Below are 23,059 nucleotides of genomic sequence, written 5' to 3'. Positions count from 1 at the left end.
CGATTACTTACAACCTAATATTAGCATTGATGATAGAGTATTTCATTCACTTATTTTTTTTATTCAAGATCAGTTGAATACAAAAGTACAAAAATTAACTCTGTTACAACTACAGTACTTAGAAATTGTAAGCCTCCTGAAGGTCCGAGCAATGAAGTTTGTTTATGAATTAAAAAACTGCAAGCAAATATTAATGAAGTAACCATTTCGAATGACTGCAGCAAAGGATAATTAATCTTATACACCGAATTAATTAATTTCTTTTTTAAGGGCAATTAATTAGGCAAGCAAAACAGAGATTGATTTACCTACTGATTACTTATCACCCCGCGAAGTGTACATTGTACATTCTGAAGTAAGTAACTCAACTATTTGTCTAATAAAAAAATTAAAATGTTTTGTGTACAGAGAAGAAAGGGAAATTAAGAGAAAATAACTTGCTATAGTTTATATATTTAAATTTATTTTATATGCAAGTGAAGTCGCGGGTACCAGTCTTTTAGTGAAATTTAAATTTGGTCTGAATAGTTGCGCAGCAAATTTGTATGAAGATGTTATTTTTCTGCGGTATATACCTATAAAATGAGTTTTTTTTTCAATTTCAAACGTTTATTAACAAAAAATGGTTACAAATTTAATCTTCAAAATAATAGCCATCGCTAACGACACATTTTTCCCATCATCTCAGGCAATTCTTTATTACTTCTTCAATCTTTCACCTAAATTTTTTCTAAATCCTTTGATCTCCTCTAACCTTTCTTTTCTCTTATTTTTCTTTGTTCTTTCTCTTTCTTTTCCTTGCTTTTCTTCTTGTTTTTCAATCTTTCGTACTCAGTTATTAAAGAGCACTTTATCTTTTCTTTTGTTCTTCTTCCTTAATTTCTCTCTTTTTCCTTTACGTTCTTTTTTTCTGATTTTTATTTTTTACATTTTCTTTTTATTCTTTCTCGATTCTTCTTTTATTTTTTACCTTTCTTCTCTTTCTTTTTTTTCCTCTGTTCATTTCATTTTATTTCTTCTTCCTTTTTTCCTCTTTCTGATTTGTTAACTATTTTTGTCTTTTGTTTTCGTTCTAACTTCCTTTTTCTTTCTTCTTCGTTTTCGGTTCCATGTTCCTAATTCTTTATTCTTTTTTCTCACATTTTTATTCTTTTTTTTTATTTTTCTTTTTCTTATTCTTCTGTCTTATTTATTTTTTCCCCTTTCTTCTTCGTTCTTCGTTCTTTCTTTTTTATTCCTTCTTTCGTCTTCTTTATTTCTTCTTTTGTTTTTCTTCTACTTTTGTCTTTTTCCCTTTCATTTTACTTCTTTCTTACCACTTCTTTCTTTCTTTTTATTTCTTCTTTCGTTTGCTTCATTCTTACTACTTCTTCTTTCTGTCTTCAGTTTAGTTTGTACCTTCTTTCCCTTCCTTTTTGCTTCTTCCCTTACTCTTTTTTGCCTTTCTTTATTTTTTCTTCATAGTTTCTCCATTACCTTTTTCTACTCCTTTCTTGTTTCTTATTTTTTTTACTTCCTATCTGTTGTTTTGTTCCTTTCTTCTTTCTTTAGCTTCTCTCATTAGTTGTTGTTGTTGTTGTCATTAGTAATTCTTCATTTTTATTTCCTCTTTCGTTTCCTTCTTCCTACTTTTTCCTTCTTCCTGCATTTTTGTCCCTCTACAATTTTCTTCTCTCTTCCTCCTTTTTTATTTTTTCATCTTTCTTTCCATCTTTTACTTTCTAACTTAAATCTTCTCTTTTCCTTTTGCTTTTGTATTCTTCTTCTTCCTTTTCTCTTTTTTCTTTTTTTCTCTCTTCGTTCTTCCCTCTTCCATACTCACTTATTATAGAGCACAATATCAGGCAGCCAAATATGCTCCGATGGCACGTACAGCTCTGTTACTCCGCCATATTCTGAAGGGTCCCACTTGAATTTGTGATCCTGCCACTCGTGTTCGAGCCAAACGTTTGTTGTTAAAATTTGATCTTTTAAATTCTGTAAGAAAAAATTAAACATTAATACATACTTTTTTTTACATTGCATACTTTTGTCATCGCTAGTCAAATATCGACATAATGATTGCACTAAATTACTCAGTTCTAAGGCAAGAAGGAATAGAAAGAATATAGAAAGAATTCAGTTGATTGAAAAGACAGCACTTGAGCAGAGCAAAAAATGGCTGCTGAAATTGAAAGAAATTCGCTGGCAATTCTCATTGAGTTGCGCTTCGCCTGCTTGCTGTCTGATTGTATGCCTTGATTTTTTCACTTTGCTCATTTAAATTCACTATTTCATTTAGCTATTTTTACTTTTTTCATTTTTTCTTCTCTGTAATTGGTGACCTTTTGTTTCAAAGTGTGCGCTTTTAATTTCGCTGTCATGTCCTTTTCCATTCATTATTGTGCAAATGAAAAGTCTAATTTCTTGACTATTAAATATATACGTATGGGTATGTATATATATCGATGCAATAGAAAAAAAATATATATATACATATATATGTGTGCATGCCACTTTTTATTCACTTTTGCATATTCAATATATATTGACATTGTGCGCCGTCTCTTTGTCTGTTACGTATGTATATATGTTTGTATATTTGTGCCTATTTGATGCCATCAAATTGCTGTGGAATTGCCACTTTTCGTGCCCTTTGTTGGCAATAAAAGGGTCGATAGTGGCGCTAAAATGATTGACTTGAAGGTGCAAAAGAGGTCTCGCCGATCCTTTGTACGTCGGTTTGTCGGCTAAGTGTGTGTGTATGTGCGTGTGAAACGGATGAAAGTGGCACCAATTGCCAGCATAAAATTGGTTACAATTTAATTTTCAAAATGCTGATAAACAGATAGACGAATAGACAGACAAATTTGAAGAAACTCATTGCAATTTCAGTGCAATCAAAGGTGTGAGTGAGAAATGATAAGTGAGCATTTAAATAAAATTTGGAAAAATTATATAATACTTGAAAATGACAGCTAAGCAAAGATATGAGCAACTAATTGACAGCGACTTGAGAGTAGTCACGTTTGCTGGTCCAGGTCAGGTTTCACAAATACACAGCTTGTAGCCCATCGCAAAGAAATTAATTTATGGAAATTAGTTTGAAAATCAGAAGGTCAAGAAATCTGCTCGAAAATTACGGTCAAGACTAGCTCTGCGGACGTTGGTTATTATTTAATATGAAATCGAAAATTCTATTCCATTATAATAAGCATAAAAAGTCTGTGGTGATAGCGCAACAAACATCTGTTTATAAATTAAAGCTTTCCAGTATTTCAGCAAAATAAAATTGCCAAAAAAGTAGGGCGGTAGGCAAATTCTTAGAATTGTCCAAAGAGTTTCTTCATCTAACATACATATAGTCGATGATAAGCAAAGCCCATGCGTTTATCTAAAAAAATATAGGAATATAAGCTAAAGAATGTCGCTATCAGTTCGGAGAGGTTTATTACATATTCGTCACAACTTCCACGTTCATCTGCTCTGCAGAAGTAATTGGGCATTTAATATAATTTTAAGCGAACCCGAATTTCAGAACGATGCAAAAATGGACAGTGAAATAGCAGGAGGCATAGTCTACAAGCAACTCTCATTGAGAGTGAGTAGTTTACAGAATTTCAAACTACTGAAGACGACAGCTTTGCAATTGACATGGCGCGAAATTAGAAATCTCTACCACTTCTGTAGAACGATTTATCTTTTGCCTCAAAATAGGCCTCAGTTTCAGCGATGGCGATAACCTCTTCATTCGAGCGAAATGTTTTACGATTGAGCATTTTTTTTAAGTCTGCGAACAGCCAGTAGTCACTGAGAGCCAAATCTGGCGAATACGATGGACGTGGGTGGAGTTTCAAAGTTCACTTCATGTAGTTTTGCCATTGTTTTGATTGACTTATGACACGGTGCGTTGTCTTGATGAAACAAGAACATTTTGAACAGAGCTTTCTCATAGCCAAATGCTCATGCAATATAAAGGTAATACATTCTTTTGATATCTGTACGATGTCAGCTAACTCACGCGACTTCACTTTTGGGGAATTTTTGATGTTTCTGATGTTACTGCCCTATTTGGACGTCCACTGCGTTGTGCCTTTCGGTATCTCTACGACCACGTTTGAAGTCAGCAAACCATTGTTTTTTTGTTGTTTCTGATGGAGCTGAGCTCCCATAACATTTTTCTAGCCATTGCTTCGCTCGAGCGGTATTTTTTCCCATAAAGAAGCAGTGAAAAATTAAAATATTTTTGATCCATTGTTTTGAAAATTACAAAAATAGCGTTACTCTTAGCGCAATAACTCACGAACTAGCGAATAGAATATCATGAAAATTTAACAACTCTTTTTTAAGGTTAGTATTAACTGGAAAATAGGCGAATACAATAAAACTAGTGCCATCTATGTATTCGGCACGGGACTTTTCAGCCCCTGTGTTATGTATTATATATAAATACTTATTGGCACTTACATCCTTCGTTAGGTGTTTTGATTGAGCTCCTCATCTAATTTTTGTTGCAAATCTTAACGTTTTTCGATAAATGAAGGAACCTACTGTTATGACGCTTTCAAACGGCAGATGGTTATTGTGAGAAGCCTTTTCATGGCTGAAATATATTCGGTGATTTGCCCTTGCCTGCCATGGGGCGATCCTTATCAGTAAAAATCTTTTCAATCACCCTATAAAATGTTGGTAATTTGCGAACTTACTTGGTTACGGCGGTCGGAATGAAGAACTCTAAAATTTCCATTACAACACAGCTTAAATTTGCACTGGAGCTGAAGTATAGTGGACTATGAGGAAACAGACGAGAAAATTCTTTCCCCCCTTGGAATTTAAGTATCTATAGATATAAAGATGTGCTGCCTCCTTCAATCGCTTTTATGACCTCATACTTCTTAAATACACTGATTGAGGGCGAACATTTGCTTTTATTTTTGTGTCAATAATTTAATTTTATTCAGCTCTCAATGGTGCTTGTAAATTAAAATAAGTTTTAACTCGGCAAGTGACAAATTTTGATTCTCTTGATAGAGGCTATAGAGGAAAATGTTACAATTCTATACTGTTGAGCCTCAAAAACCTTCCTTAGTTGCTTGCGCCTGTTACTTTACTAAATACCTTCAAAAATGAGCCTAAAACTAGACCCCTCATCAATATAGACCGGCCTTACATTAGTACGGTGGTTAGTATCATCACCGATCACTGTCCAATGAGAACCCCTTGAAAACGTAGATTAGAGCAGGTACTTGATTCCAATTTTGTGGTGTCAAGTGGACCGCTACTAAACTTTTTTGGAGAGTGGCCACACCTAACCTAACCTACTTTTCATTGATTTGTTCAACCCAACACTCGCAAAGTTAATAAACTAGCAGTGAATAGAAAATGTATGGGAAAGTTCTTATAAAAAAGTTTACACAATTATTTTAAACTTTTTCTGAGGCTTAAGTTTTTAAGGTCCGAAAGTCTATGCAGGAAATTTCTCGCTCAAACCCTAAATTCAAAAAACGTTCCAATCCTATTTGGGACTAACTAGGAATTGTTTGCAATTCGCATTTGCACCTTTTCAGTAGTCATAAGTTTTCAACCAATAGTGTGCGAACTTCAAAATATTAACGCAAACCGTAAGAACTCAACATTAGCTGCAATAGGCTGAAGAGAATTCTCCATAAAGACTTCGGCTTATTCATTTATGAGTCTCCATTAAATGATAAAATTACCATTAACTTCTGTGCTGTAATGATGATTTGTGGCTCGGGAAACTATCGAGCAGTGGCAGAGGAGCTATTACATCCTGAGGGGAAATGACACAGGTTTTTTCTATTTTGCTTGAATAGTTAATAGTACACTCATTTTAAAAACAACGGGGAGCGGTACAGAGGCCATTTGTTGCATTACTTTGAGCTAAATTGGGGTCAGCTCTAATTTCAGTTCGACGACATAAGGCGACAAAAATTTGGAATCATGATCTTGATTACACTTCTCGGAATTCGTTGATATGCGAAACTAAGTAGCAACACATAAAGAGAATAATATAAAACAAAACCCTGTAAATCCCAAAAGGTGGTATGTCAGAGGCAAATAAATACTTGTTTATGCCTAAAAGTGGGCTTAGAAAGGAAAATGTTGTACTTGAAGATATTGTTACAAACACATTTAAAGTAACAAAACCTCTTGAAAAAGTGTAATCTGCTTTGAGATTGTAAGGGTTCAAGAACTTAGAGCTATTGCGCTGTACAAAATCTAAGATGGAGTAAGAAGTACGATACAACAAAGCTAATGCGGTTGTTGAATGAAAAATTGAAGTCAAAAATCACACCTAGATCTTTGAACATATGAACAGATTGAAGTAAAATATTAGGAATACTCTGGGATGGTTGAAAGACATTATGCGCTTTGACGAAAGTAGCGTGACAATGCACCGACGAACAAGGGCATTAAATCCTCTTTCAACATAAAAACATCTTCCACATTTCTAACCGCAAAAAAATTTTCAAATCATCAGCACGTAGAGCATAGATCGTTGATAAATAGAACGAATAATAGAGCTCCTAAAATACTGCTTTAAGACACTACTAAAGAAGCAATGAAAGGGTGTTAGCTCTCAATCACTCTCAATCACTACCATACATCGCTTATTGGGTAAATAAGAATTCAACCATTGAAAGAAAAGAGAATGAAATACGAGTTAGGCTAATTTATGTAATATAAATTTGTGGGAAACTCTAACACTTGGGGTTTATCACGCTCTCTGATGCATTGCTGCTACACGGCAGTAGTTAGACCGATACTGCTGTATGGGGCCTTAGTATGGTGGACTGCGACAAAAAAACTGACATACTTAATGCCACTAGAGAGGATTCAATGACTCGCTGCTCTGTGCATAACAGGAACGATCAAAACCACTCCAACGGCGGCCCTGGAAATAATGCTCAGCATGCCACCTATTGATCTTATGGCGGAAAACCTGGCAGGAAATCCGTGAGCAGGTTGGTGTCTGCTGGAGTATTAACCTGCAGAACCTTCGCTCACAGCTCAATAGGAAAGTGGAGCTTAAGTTGCACAGACTACATGACTCCGCACTTTAGTTGGGAGAGAAGGTTTCGCACTACAATTGAAGAGGAGGGATGGTACAAAGGCATGAAGCCTGGCCAAAACTTTAGATGGAGTGGGAGCGGGTATTTACTGCTCAAAACTAGGGATAAGACAGCTTATCAAGCTGTCATACCACAGCAGTATTTTCCAAGCGGAATTAACCTACAGTAGAACAAGAAAGAAAACAACATTTAATATATACGTGGACAGTCGAGCAGCAATAAAAGCAATAAGCTCATATTGTATTAAGTCCAAAAATGTTCGACTGAACAGGGGGGCCATAGAAAGGCTAGCCGCAAACAGTAGACTGCATATCTACTGGGTACCTGGTCACAAAGGCATTATGGGGAACGAAATAGTAGATGAGATAGCAAAAAGAGCTGTTAGACTACCTTTTGAACAAGAGAACGACATACCAAAAACACTAAATACAATATACAATGAAATGGGCAACTACATGAAAAGGCGAGTGGAAGCCAGGTGGACTAATGTGACCAGATGCAAAACAGCAAAAGTCATGCCAACTAACGCCAAAAAACTGACTTAATTCGTACATACGCTCTCGCAAAAGGACTGCAGAACTATCATAGGTATGCTGACAGGTCAAAATCTATTGGCTGCATATACGTACAAGATAGGGATTGCTAACACGGACAAATGCAGGAAATGCAGAGAGGATGTTGAGGAAACTTTAGAACACCTTCTGTGCGTTTGTCCGGCATTATTAAAAACGCGACTAAGATGCCTGGGAGCCCCACTGTTTGAGGGTCTGGAAGACGTCTCAAAAGCGGAGCTCCCAGCCCTACTTAGATTCGCCAAAAGCGCTGACATCCTACATGATGTCTACTTTAGGTATTCATAGAGGTCGGTCTCCATCTGGTATCGTTAGTGACCAAAAGGTCTATGCGTGGCTTATTGCCAACCAGGCTAACCTTACCTAACCTAACAAATGTTCTAGAAATGCCCATGCAAGCACAGTCCATGAAAAAAATTCGGAACTTACAAACGAAAAAGTAGATATAGTGAACTACAAATTCAGAAGCAATTCCTAGCCACTTGTAAAATTAGGCTTCGATATAACGCGCGTTCGTAAACCACAGCCATATTCAAGAAATACCAGAACTAGATTTTTTATGTAGTTACGCTAGAAGTAGCATTTGCTAATGACCAGCCTAGCTCCTAGAGGAAGCAGAAGAAGAGCGTAGGGCATAGAATCCTCACAAATAGAAGTAGGATTTCGGCCAAACAGCCCACAAAGTGTGTGAGCGCGAATCATATAAATAATAATACTAAAAAATCCTTACTACAGGAATAAAGGAGGTACTTAAAGGGACTTGCCTATTTCAATTATATTTGGAATCTTTATTTACTCCCAAAATTTATAGAGCCGTACTACTCTGCGCTGCCAAGACCTTTTTCCAAACTACTGCACTGTGCTTTAGGGACTGCCAAAGTCAATACAAATCTCGAATTAGGACAATTTCTTTTCTAATTACTGAAATATTTAAAATGGCAGGTAAAATAATATCATATGCCGATGATATTGTAATAGCAATCTCGGGGAAACACCTTCCAACATTATATGATCTCCAACAAAGATCTCTCAATAGATTATCACTTTGGTGTAAAAGTCGAGGACTAGAAGTAAATCCGGAAAAAACGGATCCGATACTGTTAGGAAGCTAAATTGGGGGCTCACAGTCGCAGACAGAGTACGCAAAGCTATGACCGCAATGTACTCCTGCGGAAGGCTTATTAGGAAGAAATGGGGATTGGAACTCAGAATGATATATTGGCTCTACACAGCTGTGGTTAGGCCAATTCTCTACTATGGTATTGTAATATGGTGGGATGCCCTTCAGAAGGGTGTGAACATTAAAAAACTTGACAAGGTTCAAAGACTAGCATCTGTTCTGATAACCGGCGCCATGTCAACCACACCATCGCAAGCATTATATGCGACATTAAACTTCCTTCCGGTAAATCTGCAGGCAATATATAACGCACGCAGTACGGCAATAAGGCTAAACACTCTAAATAAGTGGTCAAACACGGATTATGGCCACGGTAAAATCTTGGCTGGCACTTGGGGGCTTCCCGGACTGGTGGACTATGCACTCCCTGCTACCCTCAAGGGAAGAGTGGGAACGGGACGATGTGAGACAGGGCGAGTCCATCCATGTATACACAGATAGCTCAAAGCTCGAGGGCAGGGTGGGCGGAGGTGTATATTCCGAACATCTGGGGATCTCTTTCAGTTTTCGGCTCCCCGACTACTGTAGTGTCTTTCAGGCTGAACTGATGGCAGTAATAAAAGCCGCGACACTGATACAGTGTGATGCGATATCCGGAAATGATATCTGCATTTGCACTGATAGCCAAGCGGCGATAAAATCCCTAACAAAACAGTCAACAACTTCCAGGGTAGCCATGAAATGCCGCACATCTCTTAACGAGATGGCTGAGTAATTTCATCTAAAGGTAACATGGGTTCCTGGCCATCGCAACATTGAGGGTAACTGTAGAGCCGATGAACTAGCAAGACTCGGTACTAAATTGTCTGACGAGCACATAGATAATTACATAGGGATACCCTTACAAACATGTAAGCTACACCTCCTTGAAGAAATTGTAATGAAAGCAAACGAAAGATGGCGTAATGAAGCCACCTGCAAAATCACCCGTCAACTGTGGCCGACTCTAAATGTTAAACGCACAGAATCTCTGCTAAGCCAAAATAAAAACGGTCTTAGCACATTGATTTCAGTCATAACGGGGCACTGCCTAATAGGTGGACACGCCCAAAGGATGGGTGAGCAAACACATGACTTCTGTAGAAGTTGTTTAGAAGAGGACGAGGAAGAGACAATCTCGCACCTACTGTGCCACTGTCCTGCTCTATCCAGACGCAGGTTTACTATTCTGGGTGAACAATTTTTTGATGAGTTAGAAGATCTCAGTTTTACAGAAATCAGAGATATTTTAAAATTTTGAAAAGCACACACTGGTTTTAGGAGAGATAGGGACAAGCTCCCCACGCGGCATCACATTGGGCTATGAGCCTGAGTGTGTCCTACAGGACATACGCTTTAACCTAACCTAACCTACTGAAATATTTCACTTTTCCTGATTTTCAAAAATGAGAAGTTGGCGTGGTTGCTTCCCGATTTCGTTAAGTTTTAATGCCGTACATTTCATAAGAGTAAATTATGTGTTGAATTTCGTTAAGATATCTTTGTGGCGGCCGCCGTAGCCGAATGGGTTGGTGCGTGATTACCATTCGGAATTCACAGAGAGATCGTTGGTTCGAATCTCGGTGAAAGCAAAATTAATAAAAACATTTTTCTAATAGCGGTCGCCCCTCGGCAGGCAATGTCAAACCTCCGAGTGTATTTCTGCCATGAAAAAGCTCCTCATAAAAATATCTGCCGTTCGGAGTCGACTTAAAACTGTAGGTCCCTCCATTTGTGGAACAACATCAAGACGCACACCACAAATAGGAGGAGGAGCTCGGCCAAACACCTAAACAGAAGTTTGGGCGCCAATTATTAATTTTTTATTTTTTATCTTCGTATTTTTGCTTAAATCAAAATATTATATGAGTTTTGAATTTTTAGCTATAGGTCCAAGTGAGGTACATTTATGGAGTGAGCGTAATTTAAATTTACGAAATTTCTTTATCCTCGGACCAGCATTCATATTCAAAAATTGTAGCAACTAATTGAAAGGCTTACGCTTTCTAAAAAATTATTAAGCGTTTGAACTTTACTGCAGGGCTTATTTTTATTGCCATATTAAATCCTAACTTTTTGAGGTGCGCCTAAATTGCAGAAAAACCGTCAATGTGGAACTAGTGAGCTAAGCTGTATATACTCGTACACATATGGCCATTAAAATAGGTACACAGCCTTTATCAATCGGCTTCCTTGTGCAGCTCATAAAAGTTTAAGATTTTTATTGAAGCTTTGCTTTTTTACAGGTGTCACACGACTTGTCAATTTAAAAGGCCCATTACACTAATTTGCGTTACTGTTTTCACAACACCGTTTATTGTCATAAAATGCAATTTGGCGTGGGCACTAAACTGGGTACTTTCTGTATAAATCTCGCTCTTTAACTTTTTTGCATTAAGTGGACAATATTGAATGTAACATACGAACGATATGAAGCGTTACCAACTTCACACTGCTTGTATTTGTAAAACAGTTCATGTCATCAACGTCAAAATTGTTCTAATGACAGTTCAATATATTGTTTATAAGCCATCGAAAGCATTTGCGTCTTACATTTGTTGCATTTTTTTTCTGTGATGGAATTCAAACGTAATAGTGTGATTGCATTATATTTGGCTGGAAAATCACAACCAGCCATTGTTCGTGAGCTCAGTCACCTCAAAGTGAATAAAATGTTTGTGTATTGCACTATAAAACGTTACAATGATACTGGTAGCATTGCAAAACGCTATGAAGGTGGACCAAAAAAAACCGCAACAACGCCAGAAATGGTTCGGAAAGTGAAGGCTCGACTTGAAAGAAAACCACGACGAAGTGGAAGAAAAATGGCCAAAGAACTGAAAATATCACAAGACAGCATTCGACGTATATTAAAAACTGAGCTCAAGTTCAAGACTTACAAGTTTCAAAATCACACGATCTTTCACCCCAGCAAAAAGAAGTTCGGTGTGAAAAAGCAAAGGAGTTATTGCGCTTGCACGAACGTGGCGAATTTCCTAACATTGTGTTTTCTGGTGAAAAAAATGTCCCAATTGAGCAGTTTATAAACACTCAGAATGATCGTGTTTACTTGACCGAACGCTCATACGAGAATTTGAGCCTACATATGGCCACTCGAAGCAATTTCCCATCGCAAGTAATGGTTTGGGCCGCAGCGATCGGTGATGGACGCTCTCCAATCGTTTTTATCGAGCGCGGTGTCAAAGTGAATGCGACTTATTATCGGGAAAATGTTTTAGAAGCTGCTTTAGAGCCGTGGACACGCAAATACGGGGGGTGCCTTTTATTTGGCAGGGTTTGGCAACCCTGGTGTTGCAATCTGGCAACTGACAGCTGTATCGCAAAGTTTGACATTTTTTGGCTTTTACGTACTCAGAACGTTTTGAAATACCAGCGCCATTTGTGTTGTTTACAGTAACTTAAAAGATTCCTCTCGGTCCAAAAATGGAATTAAATCGTGAACATTTTCGTGCGATTATTTTTTACAACTTTCGACGTGGATTAACTCAGCAACATTGCATGGATGAACTTAATTCATTTTTTGGCGATGAAGCTCCATCAAGGACCAGTGTTTATCGATGGTATGGTGAATTCAATCGTGGTCGTAGTTCACTCCAAGACGAATTTCGTGAAGGTCGTCCAAAATCAGTTGTTGTTCCGAAAACCATTGATGCTGTGCGCGATTGCTGTGCTGATATTGCAAAATCGTCAAGTGACCTATCGTGAGATTGAGACAATCTTAGGCATTAGTGGGACCAGCATACGTTGAATATTGCATAAACATTTGACTGTTAAAAAAATTTGTTCGCGTTGGATCCCACACAATTTGTCAATCGCTCAAACAAAGGCTCGAGTCGATTGGTCGAAGGAAATGCTCAAAAAATACGATCGCGGGGCTTCGAAACACGTCTATGACATCGTGACAGGTGATGAATCATGGATTTACGCGTATGAGCCCGAAAGTAAACAGCAGTCGACTGTATGGGTGTTTCAAGATGAGCCAAATCCAACAAAAGTTGTTCGCGCAAGAAGCACTTCCAAGCAAATGGTCGCGTGTTTTTTTCGGAAAAACTGGACATGTCGCAACCGTACCACTAGAACAATGCAGAACAGTAAATTCTGAGTGGTGCACAACCATTTGTTTGCCAGTTGTCTTACAAGAAATTAGGAAAACCAATCGCCAAAGACGGATCACTCTTCACCAGGACAATGCGAGCTCTCACACATCGGCTCAAACAACTGCACCGAATGACTTCTTTTTATTCCCGTACGTAAAAAACAAACTGAGAGGTCAACATTTTTCGACACCTGAAGAAGCGGTTGCAGCATTCAGAATGCATGTTTTGAAGGTACCTCATTCAGAGTGGCAAAAGTGCTTCGACTATTGGTTCAAACGCATGCAAAAGTGTATAGATCTTCATGGAGAATATTTTGAAAAGCAATAAAGTGATTTTCGATGATTAAAATTTGTTTTTGTTCTCTAACCCCGAAATATAAAAGGCACCTCGTATTTCGGTCGTAGACCATAGACGTTCCAACAGGACTCGGCACCGTCTCATAAAGCTCGTGTGAACCAAGAATGGTTAAAAAATCATGTTCCACACTTCATTTCGTCCACGCAATGGCTTTCGAATTCGCCAGATGCAAATCCGATGGACTATTCCATCTGGTCCCTTTGGGAGACCGAAGTGAGGACTAAAAAATATGCCAGTATGGATGCGCTGAAAAAAGCGATTATACGAGAATGGGCCAAAATACCTCAAGATCACATTCGTGCAGCATGCCACTCATTTTTTTACCGTTTGAAGGCTATAGTCAAGGCAAAAGGTGGTCATATCGAGCTAAAATGTAATCATTTTTGAACAATTTTGTCTTTGAAATCAATAAAAACTAATTTTACACAAAAAAGTTATGGTGTTTTGAATAGGTAATACTTCACATCGTTTACCCTGTAAACAATGAAGTAGAAGCTCATTCAGTAAGTAAAAATTAATATGTATATCTTTTAAGGATGTGTCGGGCTCGACACTGCAATATGCAACTACGGTTTGGAATCCAATTTACACCTCTCACGCAAATATAATTGAAAGGGTACCAAAATTTTTTATACGACTTGCTCTGCAACCTCTTCAGTTCTTTGATCCGCTACCAACCTACGGTGCTCGGGTGGTGGCTCGCTAATAAATCTGAATTACCTTGCAAATCGCAAATAATCTTCACTTCTTGATGTTTGTTTTTGCTGTTATTTGTAGTTGTTTTTTACATTTTTGAAACTGTAATTAGTGCATATAATTGACTGCAGGTGCATATTTACACGTTTATATTGTAAGTTATTATTATTTTTTACTTTTTACTAATCTATTTGAAATGCACTCGATTTAATGAAGTGTAGATAAATAAATAAATAATTTATTAAAAAATGTATTTTCCATATCGACGTGGGCGTACCCATTTTAATGACCATTTTACAATCGCTGTTCGTGTATACAATCCTAATTTATAGTGAAGTTTAACTGAAACACACACACACACACATACAAATACATTGTTATACACACAAACTCTCATACACTTACCAAATCGATCAGCTGTGATAAACGCAACCCGAGTTTCACCAAAACAGTATCCGTATTATTGCTGACCGGTCGTATGAGGCGATTGTAATTGCTTAGTAAATCATCGTAGAGACGTTTGGCGTCCGGATTCGCGTGCACCTGCACAACGCTCTCGCATAGCAGTAGTAACACAATCAAAAGGCAAATAAATTTGCAATTTAGCCAAAAAGTGGCTAAATTGCGTAGCGATGACATTTTCTACAATTCGCGTAATTTATGGATTATCAAGTGCATTGAGTGCCGTTAAATGGAATCTGTGTAAAATAACACAAACACACATACAAATATGTGTACGAGTACGAAATGATTGTCTTGCAATGCAATTCAGTGCATAACTATAGGCGCGTGTACGCTTTTGACGAGCGAATACATGGGAGCCGGTTGCAGCGGCGGTTACCGTCTCTTTTTGCTGCACTTGCTTGCTTCTGGTTTCTTGCTTTCTATGATGTTTCTTTGTTTTTGTATTCTACTGTTTATTTTGTTTTATTGTTGTCGCACCGTATTGTTCGTCTTAACGATTTGCTATTGTTATTGTTTTTTATTACAGTATGCTCTGACGTGTATGCCAGATTGTACTAAAACTTGTGCTAAAAGTCTGTTGCAAGTGGCGAGTAAACGTCAGCAATTGTGATAGCTGCTGACTGGCGCGTAGCTTTTGCTATTGACAGTGGAGAGCAGAGAGCTTGTCGCGCTGAGAGTTTGTGTGAGAGCGCACTTTTGCCCAGCGCTAGTGTGCGGTGTGAGTGAATGTGTTGTTATTGCTCTTTTTGTTGTTTTTGTTTTTTTTTTGTTGCGATGCAGTAACGACGTTTACTTTGCGCACGTTTTACTCTTGGGTGTGTTATTGTTATCCCTGATGTTTGCAATTGTATGTGTGCGCCACTATTTTTTGCGATGGTGACTTGTGTCATTGACTTGGAAGTTGGTTGTGGCGGCAAAGCGCCTGAATATATACAACATTTTTTTCTTTGCGTATTTTTATTTTTGACTGCAATCTTTTTTCAACTTTTGCGTGCTAAGAGTTTGGAGGAATGTTATATTAATTAATTATTTTATTTAACTTTTATTTTCGGTGCATTTGGAGGCAAAAATTGTGGTTTGTCACTCTTTAGTACAGTAAATATTTCACTTTTTAATCGCGAAATTTGCTACACTTCACTTTAATTTTCACTTTATTAGATTTTTTAGCGCTCCCTTTTCGCTGCCATTTGAACTACTTTCGTGCGCTCGAAACGCAACGCATCAGCACCGTTCCTTGCGCAAAAATATCAAAAATCGTACTGAAGCGCTGAGTATTGTTTTTGTAGCATCGCTGGCAATGCCGCAAGGAGATAGTTAGCGACTCAATGCAGTGTCAGATTTGTCGCTTTTGTAGCGAAAATTCTTTGTCGTACACTCACCGCGAACAGGGGATGCTGCATGAGTAGCATGCCAGCTTTTGTGTCGCCTAAGCAGCTCAGTGGTAAGAGAAATTCTCGTATTTAACTATGGCGGGAGTGAGTCGTGCTCGCAGAGAGAGAGAGAGAGAGAGAGAGAAAGTGGAGAGCGGTGTCAAACGGAGTGTGTATGTGTATGTATGTGTTAGTTATGCTCGCTATATTAGTTTTCAAGTTTGCTGTAGTTAATTTATTACATTTTAAGGGCGTGCTACACTTTAGGTTTGAGTCCTGTATCTAATGGCTGCTAACTGCTGCTTTTTGTAATGCTACTGCTTATGTTGACAGCATCATCGGCCTCATTGGTACATGCGCCTTGAACGACAGGGGAGACCCTGTGCTTTGAAGATATTTTTGTTAGGCCTTTACAAATTTGGCTTTTATTGAAGCTATGAGAATTATTTAAATAAAAAAATAAATGCCTGTCCTTTTTAAAAGCCTTTTTATATTATCTCTCAATTAGTTATCTCCGAAGTATTTACTCATTCTTCGCTTATTTCTTAAATTTTATTTCATTTGTCATTTCTAATACATTTTATGCTTCTAAGTATTTGTGTTTAAGTTTTATTTACAAAACAATGCTCTCTTCAATACACCAGCTTCGCTACCAATGCTTATGAATGCATCTCTCACATATGATTTGGTGTTCTCTTGCGCTTTTAAAGTCTCCAAAATGTTAAGAACTTCATAACAGCCTGGCCGCAGCCCAATGTGAAAATGAGATCCTCTGTTAGGAAATCTGTATGCTAAGCATTTTTATGTAAGACATAACAGAACATATGCAGATACCAAATCAACTTTCAATAACTCTGCCTGTGGACTTATGCCCGTGGTAGGATAGACATCTACTCAAGTGCAATGAAGATATTATAAACGCTGTCGAGCACTTTAATAATTGTCTTCAACATGAGCAAGAGCCATTTTTTGTTTTTCCTCAAATCGGCTCGTTTCTGGCGAATTGCTTCACGCAAATTGCCCATAACTTGCAGATAATATTCCTTATTGACCGTTTTACCCTGTGGGAAGAACTCATGATGCACAACGCCCCTGCAATCGAAGAAACCGAGCAAAACTTTTACATTTGACCGAACTTGGTTCGCTTTTTTCGGTCTTGGTTGGTGCGGCAGCTTCCATTGAGATGATTGAGCTTTGGTTTCTTCGGCATAACCATAAACACACGATTCGTCACCAGTTAGGACCCTCTGGAGCAAATTTGAGTCGACGCGGAGTCCAACATCTTATTAGCAATATTCATGCGATGCTGCTTTTGGTCGAAATTGAGCAGTTTTGGTACGAATTTTGCGGCGAGCCGTCTCATGCCCAAATCATTGAAAAAAAAAAAACGAATGGCAAGAGCCAATCAATATGTCTAGGTCCTCAGCAATTTCTCTAACGGGGATTCGACGATTGCCCAATACCATTTTTTTCACTTCATCAATTTTTTCGTTTGTTGTTGAACTGCTCGGGCGTCCGGCACGCTTTTCGTCATTCAAATCTTCTCGGCCTTCTGAGAACATTTTGTACCACCGATAAACATTGCTTTGGGTTTTCACACAAAATTTGATACAGGTTGTTGGATCCATTTTTTTGAATAGGTAAAAATCGACGACGAGCTGAAACACGTGGAAGCAAAGCGGCTGCCAACAATTTACTGAACATTCAAACTCGTCGGGATGAGTGAGAGACATGAGTACCAACATATCGCCACAAAAAAATCGAAATTCGAATATAAGTAACCTGCGAAAATTCAAAATTCGCGATACTTTTTGAGTACACCTCGTATATCCTGATGACAAAAGAACATTAAACTTACTTACCAAGGAGATATTCTCAAAAAAGAATATAGCTCACAACCAGAACTACCTCAGTAACCTCGATGTAACCCCTGCCACTGACTACTCACTTTGGAAAGCTGCCAAAAACCTAAAAAGGCCAGGTTTAACATAAATAGCCAGCAAAATGGAAAATGAGCTAAATTAGATCTTAAAAAAGCTCACACATTTGCTCGGCACTTATCCCGAGTTTTTATCCCACATGAAAGTAAACCCTCCCTAAGCGCTGCTCAGAAAGTCAAAGACACCGTGGAACTCATTCACGAAATGGACCCACCCATAAAAAAATGTTCAAAGAAAGAATTAAAACGGCAATAAAAAAGCTTAAAACAAAGAAAGCCCCCGATATGATGTCATCACAGGAGAAGTACTTAAACTGCCAGATGAAGGAATCTCTTTTCTCACGTCGCACAAATAAAAATGTTCCCTAAACACGGAAAAAGTGCTCAGAGAGTGGAATCTTATCAGCTTATTGCCCACTACCTTTAAAGTTTTGGAATCCCTATTTCTCAAACGAAAGGTGGCAATAATTGAAGACCGAAAATTAATCCCAAATCATCAATTCGGCTGCAGGAAAACACACGGTAACATCGAACAACTCCACGGACTCGTGCATAGTATTCATAAAGCTTTTGAGTAGAAGAAGTATTGCACAGCCGCTTTACTCGATATATACCAAGCCTTCGACCGCGCTTGGCATAGCGGCTTACTCTGCAAAATAAAACTCACTCTAACCATTAATTATTATACTTCAATCAAGTCCTACCACAAAGACCAACACTTCTGTGTTAAACAAAATGAAGAACAGTCTGAGCTCTGTGAAAGATTAGCTGTTGTACCCCAGGGTAGTATAATGGACCCAATCCTATATTTGCACTCACTATACACTCACAATTTACCAGTCACTGAGGAAACTGTCGTCGGAACTTTTGCAGATGACACCGCTGTTCTCGCAATTGACCTAAACCCCAAAAGGCTTCACTTGGAGATTAAAATCCAATGAAACGAAATCAGTTCATGTAACTTTTACACTCAATCGAAGCAATTGCCCTCACGTGAAACTTAATAATGTAATCATACCCCAAAATAATGTTACGAAATATCTTGGTATGCATCTTGACTCGCGCAATGCAAGCTCACATGGAAAACACATTTTTTCACTAAACGTAAGGCACTTGGACTCTAACTCCGAAATCTATACTGAATACGACTGACACAGAATTGCTAACAGGTTACCACCTCACAGGTTAATAGCGGGGTAAGCACTGGAAATCAAAATGATCTCAAGCAAACCTGTTTACATATATCCCCTTTTATTAGGAATGAAGTAAGTAAATAGGACGAATTTAAGATTATATGTTAGGTGACCGTGACCGTGAGGTAAGGGCTACCTTAAAGGCTACTAGTGATGTAAGTACGGAGGTTTCAACAAACAAAACTTCTCAGATACATTTTGAGGAGGGAATAACGTAAAATGCTTGAATTAGACTACGAAGTCTAGTAGTTATAGTCAGTCGGCTGCACTTACTTCTGCACCAAATGGAGGACATTCATACATATAAAAGATTCTATGAATAATTGGAGTGCGGCAACCAACGCACACTGAATCTTTAATAGATAGTCTGTAGGTGCCTTGAGGGTTTGATTACGGTATACTTGAATGGTATATAGGACGCGCTGTCTCACGGCTCTTGTTGTATCCAAACATTTATTTTCACTTACCATATCTACAAACGATTAATGATAGAGTAAAAAAAGCAGCCACAGCACTCTATACATGCGGAAGAATTGTGGGGGCGAAATGGGGCCCAACCCCAAAAATAGTACACTGTCATGCTGCATTTATTACCGATTGAGGCTTACAGCAAACAGCTGGCGGCGAAATCGGTACTTAGATTAAGATAATCTTTTAACTTAGCCATTAAAAGAAGGTGTCACGCTAGAATATAAGACGAATACCCCTTCCTACATCAAACGACAGACTTTTGTAGCTCAGTAGAGTTGCATTTAAACACATCCTTTACCACAACTTTCCCAACGAGAGAAGATTGACACAATGGGGTAATGGGCAATAGAAGCGGAATCATCATCTGTACTGACGGTTCCAAGCTAAATGATCATTCTGAAGGAATGAATGCCAACATCTCATTCCGGTTACCGGATCACTGCAGTGTATTTCAAACTGAAATATTGGCTATCAGGGAAGGCCTGCCCTAAAGCCCTAAATAAAAGTGTCCTCACCACAAGAGATATAAACATATATTCAGATAGCCAATCGGCCCTGAAAGCGTTAACACTGCTTGACGCTTTGACAGAACTATCACAGTACTTTGTAATAAACCTGTTCTGGGTGCCAGGTCATAGAGACATAGAAGGCAACTGCAAAGCAGATGCAGCGTATACCTTTAGCAACTTGTAAAATGCTTATAAATAAACACACTATCAGTGCTCCCAACAGGCTATGGTCTCAGTCCCTGACCTGTGCAACTACATAGTAGAATGACATGGCCGGAATGGAGTAGGGGCCGCACAAACCGACTGTTGAAACGAAGCAGAAAAAATATGAAAAAACTTCTCGGGGTCCTAACGGGGCATTGTCTGATTGGTAGGCATGCCAGTAGACTGGGAGCACCCTATAACGACTATTGCAGAAACTGTAACGACATTGTAGAAGAAGAGACTATAGAACACTTTCTAAGCGGGTACATGACACTGGATAGAAAAAGGTTCAATATTTTAGGAAAGAGTTCCCAGAATAACTTGGCAGAAGTAGCCAATATAAAAATAACAAGTCTTGTTAGATTTATTAAAGTCACAGGTTGGTTCAAGTAGAGTGAGAAGAGGGAACAGCCCCGGTGGTATCACAATGGGCCTACAGCAGGCCTAGGTGTGTCAACCGACAACCACCATACCTACCTACCTACCATATCTTTTATGGAAATTAAATATAGAACCGTTACAATCTATGAGTACATTACATTTACATTTCTTCTGACATTTCACGAAATGACTTGTACGAAATTCGCTGTATATTAAGCAAACGACGACGAAACATGACGGCTTGAGATGGTACTTCATCAGGAAAAGTCGCTCATCGCAGAATATCATCACGATTTAATTCTATTTTTTTACCAAGATGTATGTTTGAAATAACTGTAAATAGCACAGTTACTCATTGGACTGATATGACAGAATATTATAAGTACTATTACTACTAACAACGTCACACTTTACGATGGCAATATCAGGCTTGCCATATTCACACTGGTGTTGCCATAGAAACCTTTAGTAGCGTCCCTAGTAAGTAATCAATATTGAGTTAGGCTACAGATGACGCAATATATCCGTAGTCTTCAGTAAACATAGATAGACTTAAAACTGTTGATCGATGTGAAACGAATCCATACTAATTATTTAACTAAATTTTTAGTTGTAAAAAGTTATTTCTGTTTGAAAAATTTTGAATGAAAAAAAAAAAAAAAATTTTTGGTTTCTGAAATGTGAGAAATGTTTAAAGCTTTAATAAATTGAATATTTAATTGCAAAATAAACGTTTTCTGAAATTTTTTTTTTAATTTTGGAAAGGCTTATAACTTTCATAAATTCAACTTTTACTTCCGAAATAACTTTTCATTGAAATTTTTTCTTTTGAAATCTCAGAGATGTAACTTATAACTTTCATAGTTTTTATCGTGTGTAAACTACTTGGATCACTTGACATGGAATCGCTCTTCTGCTTACTTCGCCGATATTTCAATAAAGGAAGAGTAGCTGTCTTTCCGACCCACTCGTACGATTTTACTCGGGAGAATGAAATAACCCATTTGTGAATTTGGTACAGCGCCCAAAAACAAATCACAATTAGTATTTTGAAAATTTTCTTTCCCAAAAATTTAAAAAAGGTTTATAATTTTAATAAGCTCTATATTCAATGAGGGTTCTCTAAAGAAACTATTTTTTAATGCGAAATAAATCTTTTCTTCAAACTTTTTTTTCACCAAGTTTGAGAAATGTTTATAACTTTCATAAACAATATTTTTAATTGCAAAATTTTTGAAAATTTTTCAGAATAAAAATAATTATGAAATGTTCAGAATTTTCATAAATTTCTTATTATTGCAAGCTTTTTATTAATTAAAAGCTTTTTATTATTTTTTTATTATTTCTTTTCTTGTGTAAGCGAGTTGCGCTAAATTATCTTCTCTGCAGCAGGTTACGCTTTTGGCTTTCAGTTTCATTTGTCGAGCAAATCGCTGCATCTCACAACGGTTTGTGAGAAGCTAAATTGAAAGCGTGCGCTGCTCGCACACTGCAACTATGCCTTGCATCACGCACCAGCTCAACGAGCAAGACTCATTACAAGAGCCTTCCGCACCATAAGGATCAATCAATTAAATGAAGGCTAGTTAGGCGCACCAGATTGGAGGAGGAGGATGGTTCTACATGTCCACGCAAGTGGGTAAAGTCACGTGGTTGTGATTGCCATTCACTTGGGAGTGGCCAGGACGATTCTTCAACATATAGTTCAAGCAGCTCACAACTTTCGGGCTTAGCCCAAGTATCCTCTGGGTAGCTTCCGAACAACTATTCGAGAGCTAGCTAATGTGAGAAGGCAAAAAAACCCAGAATAGCTCGTTGTGCGCTGGGTTTGGGACCAGCCACGTAAAATTGACGAATAAAGCCTCGGATGAGAACTATTTATACTGATGACGATCACTACGAACGAACTAAGGATTACGATTTAGAATGTCTGGTTCCTTAATGAGGAAGGTGTTCCTGCCCGGCTGGTTGATGTCCTCCTAAGAACAGGGGCTAAAATCACTGCCATTCAAGAGATCCGATGACCGGGGCAATGCAAGAAAAACATAGTACCTTGCGACATCTACTACAGCTCCCATATAAAGGAGCACAAGTTCGGTGTTGCATTTGTTGTGGGAGAGATATTTCGCCGCCAAGTACTGTCGTTCACTCCGGTGAACGGGCGTATCACAATAATCCGCATCAAAGCGAGATTTTTCAACAAGATGCTGGTATGGTGATATGATAATTTTAACTGCAAAGTACATATTTTCTTTGAAAGCGGTGAGATTGGTCTGTAATTGAAGAGGTAATTTTTTTACCACTTTTAAAAATTGTAGTACCAACTGTCATTTTCCATTCATCGATAAAAATGCCAGAAGCTAGCGATTTATTGATAGTAAATTTGAGGGGCAGAGCAAGAGGAGAACAATTTTTGAGAAGAACAACTCAAAGCCGATCAGCATCCGTTTTTTTGGAGGATTTTAGGTATCAAATACTCTTCTCAACATCCTCCAATGGTAGACTCAAACACCCAAAGTTAAGAGACGAGGTAAGACCTATAGGACTAATCC

At 38.0% G+C, this 23,059-nt stretch overlaps 1 protein-coding gene across 1 annotated transcript in view; it reads right to left on the bottom strand.

The window, feature by feature from the left end:
- Window positions 1-15,413, bottom strand: part of LOC129248666 (acetylcholine receptor subunit alpha-like 2) — a 42,443-nt gene extending 27,030 nt beyond the window's left edge. Inside the window, exons 1-2 of the mRNA XM_054888300.1 lie at window positions 14,381-15,413; window positions 1,823-1,977 (exon numbers count right to left, since the gene is read on the bottom strand). Of these exons, the coding sequence (XP_054744275.1) occupies window positions 1,823-1,977; window positions 14,381-14,614 (389 nt within the window). The 5' untranslated portion in view covers window positions 14,615-15,413. The remainder of the gene's footprint in view (window positions 1-1,822; window positions 1,978-14,380) is intronic.
- Window positions 15,414-23,059: the final 7,646 nt, after the last annotated feature.

The sequence above is a fragment of the Anastrepha obliqua genome, chromosome 1, assembly GCF_027943255.1.
Source record: "Anastrepha obliqua isolate idAnaObli1 chromosome 1, idAnaObli1_1.0, whole genome shotgun sequence".
Classification (NCBI taxonomy): Eukaryota; Metazoa; Arthropoda; class Insecta; order Diptera; family Tephritidae; genus Anastrepha; species Anastrepha obliqua.
This window is presented reverse-complemented; position numbering and strand designations above follow the sequence as displayed.